Genomic DNA, 9019 nt, shown 5'->3' with positions numbered 1-9019 from the left:
GGGTCGTTCTGAAAGTGTAATACAATCTTTGGTACACAGGCACCAACTCATGTAAGAAATAATTTCAAGAGTAAATAAGCCAAAATGTGACACTTAAGGAAACTTCCCATTTAGGTGTATCTACAGCTTGAAAATATTTGTCAGCAAATCTAAGTTCTGTAAGAACAATGGCAAATGCAAAGAAACTATCTAATACAGTCAAGTAACAGTTGTCACATTAATTTAAAATTACCCTTTATTTTTCACAAGTTTTTCCAACATGTTGTGCATTTTGGCATGGTAGACTTTGAGACAGTTAGCTTCAAGTTTCTTTAAATTACAAACAGTAGATACAGTAGGAATATTTCAAACCAATTTCTTGAAAATAAATGTCAAGTTAAGACCCTTAGCTTTAAAAGAGACTGTCACCATTTCATTTTCCTGATACAAAATTCAAGTAATTTTAAGAGTAGAAAATTGTCTTTATAAAACATCCTATTATTAAAATTTACCAGCGTTCTGAAAATAAACATCAATTTCCAGTATCAGTTGGGTGCAACTACACATTTAGAAAAATAACTCACTTTAAATGAAGGTCACTTGCTGAAAAGTCAATTTTTCAAAAGGATGAGTTCTCAAAACAAATGATAAAAATTTTTTTCCTTAGATAAATGATCTAATCCTTGTTCCATCACCACAATTAATTCATTTTTTCTTCTAAAGGTGTACATTTCAGTCTTGAAAAATTAAGGAAACATACTACTGAGATGTTTTCCCTTCATCATACACCAACACGGAATTATTGCTTATCTGTAACAACTGTAAACAATATTCACTTGATTTTGCTTTTATGCTGTGATTTTTCCTTGGTTGATACCAAATATACAGACCACACAAACTTCAGCTGTGTCACTTTACTGAACAAAACCACAATCAATTTGTTCAATTATTTTGCACCTAGTGTTGTTCAGTTCAGCTTTTTTTCCAACAAAGAAATGGATTCACTATGCTTTTCCATTTTCTCTTTACCTACTCTTTAGGGCAGCAGAATGGAAAAACAAGCAGGACATGTTTACTTTGTGACTCAAGGCTCAGAGCAGATATCGAGACATCTTCAAAAATATTAGAATATTTTCTGGTTTTCATTCTTTAAACCCAAAGTACCTTTGCTGTATAGAAACAGTAACTTAAAAGTTCCTTTTATCACCATCTTCCAGAAGAAATCTATAAATAAACAGACATTTATGTAAAGAACACTGCTGTTGAAGAGGGGGGAAAAAAAATTAAGGATCAATAAATGATACTGCAATGTATCTTGTGCCATTCAAGATAGGAAGTCCTTCATGTAAATGTGTAAGTCTTCCTGGGTGCATGAAACTCCATCCTTTCCTGGGAGACTCAATGGAGCAATTGTATCTCAGGAATTTACATCCACCTCCCTGTAGTAAAAACACAAACAAAATAAAGCCACAAACATTTATCTTGTGTTTTAATAAAGTTCCTTTTTAGTGATCCATGACTTCGAAGATTTTGCCATCATTAAAAGGCTGTTAACAATATTTTTCTTTCGTTAGCCCTTAGCAAGGTTGTTTAAAAGACACCACCTTTAGAGCATTACATAACAGACATTCATTTGCAATCAAAGATTTCCCTTTGCTTTGCTTTAGCAGTCCCTGGATAACAACTCATTCAAGCAGCAACTCTGACAGACAGATCTTCAATAACTCCAGTATAGATAATACCAAAGAAACAAAACAGTCCTCATTTTTGAACTGCACCCCTATCCAGGATAGCATTTAAACAAATCTTAAATTAATTAATCTGGCTGCTGCTTTCAAACTAAAGGTGTGTTTACTAATGTACTAAGCTTGGCAAACACATTTATAGGTGTTAAGGAGGACTATGAATGATACAAGCATATAAACACAACAGGGCAAATTTATCTACTAACCAAAGTTGGATTTTGCTGTCACTGCCCTGCCTAGCTCCATACTCTGGGGACTGTTTAATTTGGATCAACACAAGAGTAGAAAATACTTCATATCTCAGGAAAAAGGAAAAAAAAAAAAAAATCACAAAAGGAAAACTTTCATTGTGTGGTTGATCTAAAAAAGAATCATTAAAAGTGTCCTACAGAAAAGAAGCTATTTTGAGTCAACTTGGCACTATATAAACTATTTTGAAAAACTGGTTTTCACTGTAGAGAAATGAAGCATTTCAGAAATGTTAAAAATGAAATGGCTAACATTGCCAAAGTTTGTTTAAACCCCTTCTCTCCCACCATCTGAAACCATTTTGATCAATTCAGCCTGATTGCATCCTGCAATTGAGCACATTTAGTATTTGTCAAAAAATACCAAGGACTATTACACTCAATTTGTGATGCACATCTTCTCAATATGGTCTCTAAGTATATCCATTTGGCCTCTAGCTTGAAATATTAGAAATATTTGAAATAGTAGACACTCAAAGGACAACATTTTCAAGTCAGGAAGTTGTCAGCTTACTTGAAAGTCCTCTCCTACTTTGTTGAGAGCGATGTTGATTGTAAATGTAGAGGAGTCATGATGAGGCCTGAGTGACCGTTGTCTGTCAGGGCTGTATTTTACAACAAAATTCAATAAAGCATACCCCTGAAACAAAATATACAATCAGACTTCAACGTGTGAGCTTCCAAGTCACCTATAGGATTCTTGGGGTGGTTTTTTTTTTTTAAAGCTCAGTAAAAATGGATTCTTGGGGTGGTTTTTTTTTTTTTAAAGCTTAGTTAAAAAAAATCAACAACCACCCAAATTTATAATTACTGCTACATCATGCATAAACTCCCCAATTGAACCAAAGAGTGTATAGTCAATAAAATACTTACATTTAATCATGCCAAGGAGTAATGGATCTGCAAAAGTTTTAAACTCATACCTTGGTATAATAGCCAGCAAACACTTTTAGTGTTACTGGTGCAATGAATTCTCTTATGAAATGAAGCCATTCATTATCCAGCCCGATTTGCTTCATGTGAATATCATCAGTTGGGACATTCTCATAACCTCCAGAAATACGGCTGTCCTAATGAAAACACCACAAACAGCCTTGAAATATCAACATGGAATGTTTCTGGCATTTCTGCAAATATTTATTTGAAATCTGTAGAATCACAAATCTGCAACAAAGCAATATTTCAGGGGGTGTACGTGAGCTTGCTGTACAGTGATTCCACAGCTGTCGTGGGAAAAAAATATGCTGAGGTATCAATGAGGAAAAATTGGAAACTTTTTAAAGGGTGAGTCAATATTTGGAAGTGTTGCTTGTCAATAAGGAATTCATGGGGTAATGGTTTTATTTATTGAGCTGTAGATGCAATTGAAGTTGTATCAGATCAAAACAGTACAGGACTCAACTTGACATGGTATTAAATGCTGAAATAATTGGAAGATAATAGTGCATTAATAGCCTTTCTGGAGGCTCCTCCCTTCAGGATAATAATGACTACAATTTATCTCATTTCCATCATATAATATCTGTGAATATGACAAACATTCATCTGATTTTAGTGGTAGTTAATAAATACCTTGAATTTTCTGAAGACACTGACACAACAGCTCATAATATTTGCAAGTGATTCCTTAGGGGGACAAGTCTGACAAGTTAGTACTTTAGAGGTAAATGAATAAAACTTGTCTGAACAGCTACCAACAGCCTTGAGTAACTGTCAGGTAAATACTACAGCAACTGTGCTGCTGTTAGTGTCAGAATTTGCTCATTCAAGGTTTGCACTGGGTTTAAGTGACATGGTTTTAGTAGTGGGAGAGGGGCTACAGGGGTGGTTAGTAGCCTCCCCTGTGTTTGACAGGGCCAAAACCAGCTAGCTCCCAGAGGAACCCACTGCTGGGCAATGCTGAGCCCATCACTGATGATGGTAGCACAGCAATTGCAGCTGGAGAGAGGAGTGAGAATTATGTGAGAGGAACTGCCCTGCAGACACCAGGGTCAGTGTAGGGTGGGGGTCAGTGCTCCAGGTGCCAGAGCAGGTTCCCCTGCAAGCCATGGTGCAGCCCATGGAGGTTGACAGTGGAGCAGAGATCCACTTGCAGCCCCTACAGGACCCCATGTCAGTGCAGGTGCATGCCCAAAGAAAGATGTGATCCCATGGGAAGCCTGTGCTGGAGCAGGATCCTGAGTCCTCTTTCCACAGGGCCACAGGTCATGCTGTAGCAAGTTTGCTGGCAGGACTTGTGACCCTACAGGGGACCCACACTGGACCAATCTGTTCCTGATATCCTGCACCCCATGAAAGGGACCCACATCTCAGCAGGGGGAGAGTGTGAAGAGTCCTCTCTCACCTCACACACAGGAAGGAGTGACAAACAATATGCAATGACCACAACCCCCATCCCTGTGCACTGCTGGGGAAAAGAAAGTAGAGAAAATGGGGAGTAAATTTAAGCCTGGGAGTAAGGGAGGAGTGGGGATGAGGTGTTTTTAAGATGTGGTTTCATTGCTCATTATATTACCAATCAAATCAGATTAGGAAGTAAACTAAATTTCCCTAAGTCTGTTTTGCTGTAATAGGAACTGGTGAATGATCTCTCCTTGTCCTTATCTGAACTCATGAGCCTTTCATTATATTTTCTCTCTCCTGTTCAGTTGAGGGGGTGAGTTACAGAGTAGCTTTGGTGAGCATCTGATACCCAGCAAGAGTTAACCCACCACAAGGTTAATTGAGGACACCTCTAAATCTACTGAACAAGCAGCTACATGGTAGACTAAACTAAGCATTTTATACCACAAAGCATGTGTTTCAGGTCATTGTCCATTGTTGGGATGTTTGTTGCAGTACACTGTGACTTACTATTGTAAAGGAACTCATGCACTAATGTTGTATTTATATAGGTCAACACTTACTTGGTGTTTTCCACCAGACCATTGTCCAAAATGTTCCATTTCTTCTACCAATTCATCACAGGCAGTGTCAGAAAATATGGGAAACCAAAACACATCTGGACATGGCTATAAAAAAATGCCCCAAAAAAACCCCAAATTTAAAAACTTGATCCACAAGCACATTCTCACAAAAGCAAAAACTGCAAGCTGCCTTGTAAGTCATGACCCATCATTAATAGGTGTGTGAGTGCAGTCACACATTCTTTGCCACATGGCTCTAAATAACAACCCTGATCTTCTACATTAAGCTTTAAACTGTTTTTCATAATAGCTCATAATATAGAAGATTTTAAACAGAAAACTGATTTATCCTAGCTTTTTCAGGAGGCAATGTTCATTAAATCACTCTCTCTAATTGTCACGGAACTGACATGCAACAAATGTGCTCTCTCCAGATCAGTTGCATGAAAACAAGCAGCCAGGCAGACAGATCACACATACACACAAAAGACCTCTGTATCCAGCAAAAAGATTTACCTTGGATTCAATGTTGTCAAACCTTAAGAATCCAGAGGGAAAGGCACACCCCATGGAAAGTGTCTAGATAAGCTTGCCTTGCCTAGATACCAGAAAACACAGCAATCTCCTGCAGAAATTTTATTAGGCCTTCTGCTAGTGGTACGAAATTTTATTAGGCCTTCTGCTAGTGGGTACCACTAGCACTGGTACAGCTTGTTCAAATAAATAAACTAAATATATATGTATTTTGGAGGAAGTAATTACTTGGACAAATAGATAATTCTGATCAGTTTAGGAATCATTTCTGACTCTTCTCATCTAGTTTTCAAATAGCAAAAATTCATTTCTGATCCAAAACATCAAATTACTGTTTTGGTCACAGACCAAAACAGCATTTCTATGAAACAGTTACTATACCCCAATTTATAATCAGTTAGTGCCACAAACTTATAGAAAACTACTCATACTCACCTGTTCTACTATATTATCAGTGAAGATCTTTGAGTAGTTTGGATTTATGTAAGTTTCCTTCCAATCCTGAAAAAAAACATGATTTCAAAACATAAGAACAAATAAATTTATAAGCAACAAAAATTAATTGATATATATTCATTTGCTCTACTGAAAGCACTGGAAAAAATGAAACAATTTCCCATAAACAAACTGTTTCTTGTTATGTCAAAAATCTCAAAACCTGCTACATCAGAGCCATATCTCCCACTCCTTACTCTGGTCATCAGTTGGCTTATTGATATGCTGTATTGCCATTTGTTTATATGAGTTGTAGAAAATACTTTTTAGTACGTAATATTTCATGCATAGTAAACAAAAGTTCTCCATGTAAAAGTCTTTAAACCCTGAGTCTTTTATAATATTTCAACTTTACTCTTTTTTAACTCCCAAATAAAGGAACTGTTTCATCAATAATTAGATGCATACCACAGGATTTTCAAATATCTGCCAGAGGTCATTGTTGTAGTGTGAGGTATTGTAATTGGCTGTAGAAAGAAGTCTTCCAAATTCATGTCTGTTGGTAATGTACATGAAAACACCCTATACCAAGCAGAGAAATTGTCATTAGCAAAACTGTCCATCTTAGCAAATACAAAGTTTTTTAAATGTCTATTTGTGACTGCATTTTCAATAAAATACATCACACACTTGTACAGATATATTATACATGCATTGTTCATTTAGCAGCTTAATTTTTACGTGGTTGACTCTAATCACCAACTACTGTTAATAATTTCTTTTTACAAGCATTTGGCTGGATTGATTTCCTAAACACATTAAACAAAAAATTTATGTTGTTGAGAACAGAAACCCATGTACAGTTACAGAAAGTTAAAAATGGAGAAGCAACTGGTTGATTTGTTTTCCAGAAAAACCTAAGCAGAACCACTGGAAGCACCTGTTCTCAAGCTGAAAATGCCCATACAAGAAAACCAACATCTAGGTGTCAGTTTCCAATTGAAAACTGAAAGAATAACCTAACAATCAAAAGGCTCATGAAAGTCAGAACAAGAAACTTATACCAGAGTATTCACTACATGATCCTTCTGGTGAATTGGCCTGAAATAAAAAGATAGTGGCAAATACAGATAGAAGAATATTCAGATTAACATACTAAACAGCTGAGCACTTTGAAGTATGTTCACATAATTATGTGCAAGATATCAAGTGTGGTAAGATACAGCTTTATTATCAAGCTATTAACAGAAGTTATTAACAGAACTCTCCTGATTAGAAATAGTAGCAGAAAATAGTGTTTTTTAAAAAAGAAATTTAGGTTCTGTGGGATTCTTTTAGTTTACTGTTTTTCAGACTAAAACTTCTTTTATTTGAAACGCTTGTGACTTTTGGATTTGCAGCAGATGAAGACATTATCATTTGGGTACTTTGGTATTTCTGTCTATGTTTTTGTCTGAAAAAAAAGTTAAACTGTTAGAAAGATAATGATTATGTAAACATGCCCAGTTCTTGGGCGCTTACCAAATCATAAAATAGCTGCAGCAAGGAAAATAAGGAGGGCCTGGGTCAAGAAAAACAGCTTAAAGTGACAGTGTGCTCACTGAGGGGGCCTAGCAGACCTGCTGTGATTTGAACTTTACTCCTTCCTAGGACTGATGAAAGAATTTTAATTAGCTATGGAAGCATGGCATCAGCACACCTTGACCTCAGAAGCACTGAGAAACCTCCCTGAGGAAACAATGAGCCTCTCTAAGATGCTTTGAACTGGTCATGAAGAACCTGCCCCTGGCAAAAACTTGGACCTTAGAAGACTGAAGAGAAAGCTAGAGCAGTATTTCATTAGAATAAGTGGACAGAGGAGAAGTATCTTCCTGTGGTAGAATAATACTGCATGTAAAAAGAACTAATTAATAAAAAAACAAAAATCAACACCTTTGGGGGTCTGAGCATATGGAATGTTTCCGAAGAAGGGGAGTCTTTTTCCCTTTGTAAAGTCTAAAATGAAGGAGAATCATCACATCAGTTTGCTGATACATAATCTTTCTCTTTTTCCGACTACTATTAGGTTTCCACAGTCACATCAGGTAAATAGCAGCCTTTGATCTAAAGCTGATATGCTTTACAGACAACATGCATCTCCAAGCAAAGCTCTTCATACACATGTCAAAGCTGTTTCCACCAGCCCCTTCTTATCTGCTGCAATACAAAAGCAGATACCAAACCATCTTCCAGCACAGACTAAGAAAGAGGAAGAGAGAATGCAATTTTCTGATGAGCCAGTCAGATTAGTTTAATGAGCACATGGGAAGCACAGGTTGCAATAATTGATGCTGAGAAGGTTTGAATACAACAGGATTGGATGGGGACGTTCTGAAGAATCAGTACAAACAAAGGAGTTCATGCCTTGTTATAAGGGAATAAAAAAATGAATACTTGCCAACTTTTCTTGTTCAATTCAGCAAAATTATTTTTCAATGCTATAGTGTCTGGAAATAGGTCTGGTTTAGGTCTTATTTGTCTCTGTGCTGAAACTAGTGTAAATATCAGTAGAAATGTGGATTTACATATTCATAACTTTACAGTACAAATAAGTTCTCTTATTACTTACAGCTTAATGCAAGTAACACATTCCTGATATAATTTTAATCTGGAATAATTAATGAGTAATTCATGCTCCCTAAGAAGATTTCTACCATTTCATAAAGCACTTAGGCTTTTCATATAACACTGCCCATCATTAGTTTAAATATGTATCTACTGATTGCAAAATATTCCAACTTAGTCTGCTAGAAGGTCCACACTTTATAAAAATGTGCATAATACAGATGGTCCAAATGCATTGATAAGTTTTAAGACATACACAGCAGAGAAGCTGAGCCTTCATTCATCTATTGAGGTTGTGCCAAGGAGGAAGGTTTTTAACCTCACTAGGAATTTGCAGGGAATTTAACTAGAAACCATCATTCAGTCAGTGCACCAGAGCACTGGCCTTGCAAAATCCTCTGTTCTCAACAATTTATTCTCAACAATTTCAAGAAATACATCCAGAGTATTATGTCACAAAAATTGGCCAGTACTTTGAATTAGAAGTAAAAATATAATATCCAAGATCAATCAAGTAGAGCAGTCAAGTGTAGCAAGACACAAAGAAATCTGTGTGTATTTGAAAGCA

The 9019-nt window shown here is 36.3% G+C and overlaps 1 protein-coding gene across 1 annotated transcript in view; it reads right to left on the bottom strand.

Moving 5' to 3' along the window:
- Positions 1 to 217: 217 nt before the first annotated feature.
- PLOD2 (procollagen-lysine, 2-oxoglutarate 5-dioxygenase 2) overlaps positions 218 to 9019 on the bottom strand; it is a gene marked incomplete at its 5' end in the record, with an annotated part of 35702 nt that continues 26900 nt past the window's right edge. Inside the window, 7 exons of the mRNA XM_009083849.1 lie at positions 218 to 1418; positions 2487 to 2612; positions 2896 to 3042; positions 4879 to 4983; positions 5848 to 5913; positions 6316 to 6429; positions 6927 to 6940. Coding sequence (XP_009082097.1) covers positions 1263 to 1418; positions 2487 to 2612; positions 2896 to 3042; positions 4879 to 4983; positions 5848 to 5913; positions 6316 to 6429; positions 6927 to 6940 — 728 coding nt within the window. The remainder of the gene's footprint in view (positions 1419 to 2486; positions 2613 to 2895; positions 3043 to 4878; positions 4984 to 5847; positions 5914 to 6315; positions 6430 to 6926; positions 6941 to 9019) is intronic.

Source organism: Acanthisitta chloris, unplaced genomic scaffold, assembly GCF_000695815.1.
Source record: "Acanthisitta chloris isolate BGI_N310 unplaced genomic scaffold, ASM69581v1 scaffold4221, whole genome shotgun sequence".
Taxonomy (NCBI): Eukaryota; Metazoa; Chordata; class Aves; order Passeriformes; family Acanthisittidae; genus Acanthisitta; species Acanthisitta chloris.
The sequence above is the reverse complement of the archived record's forward strand: the minus strand, read 5'-3'. Positions and strand labels throughout refer to the sequence as shown.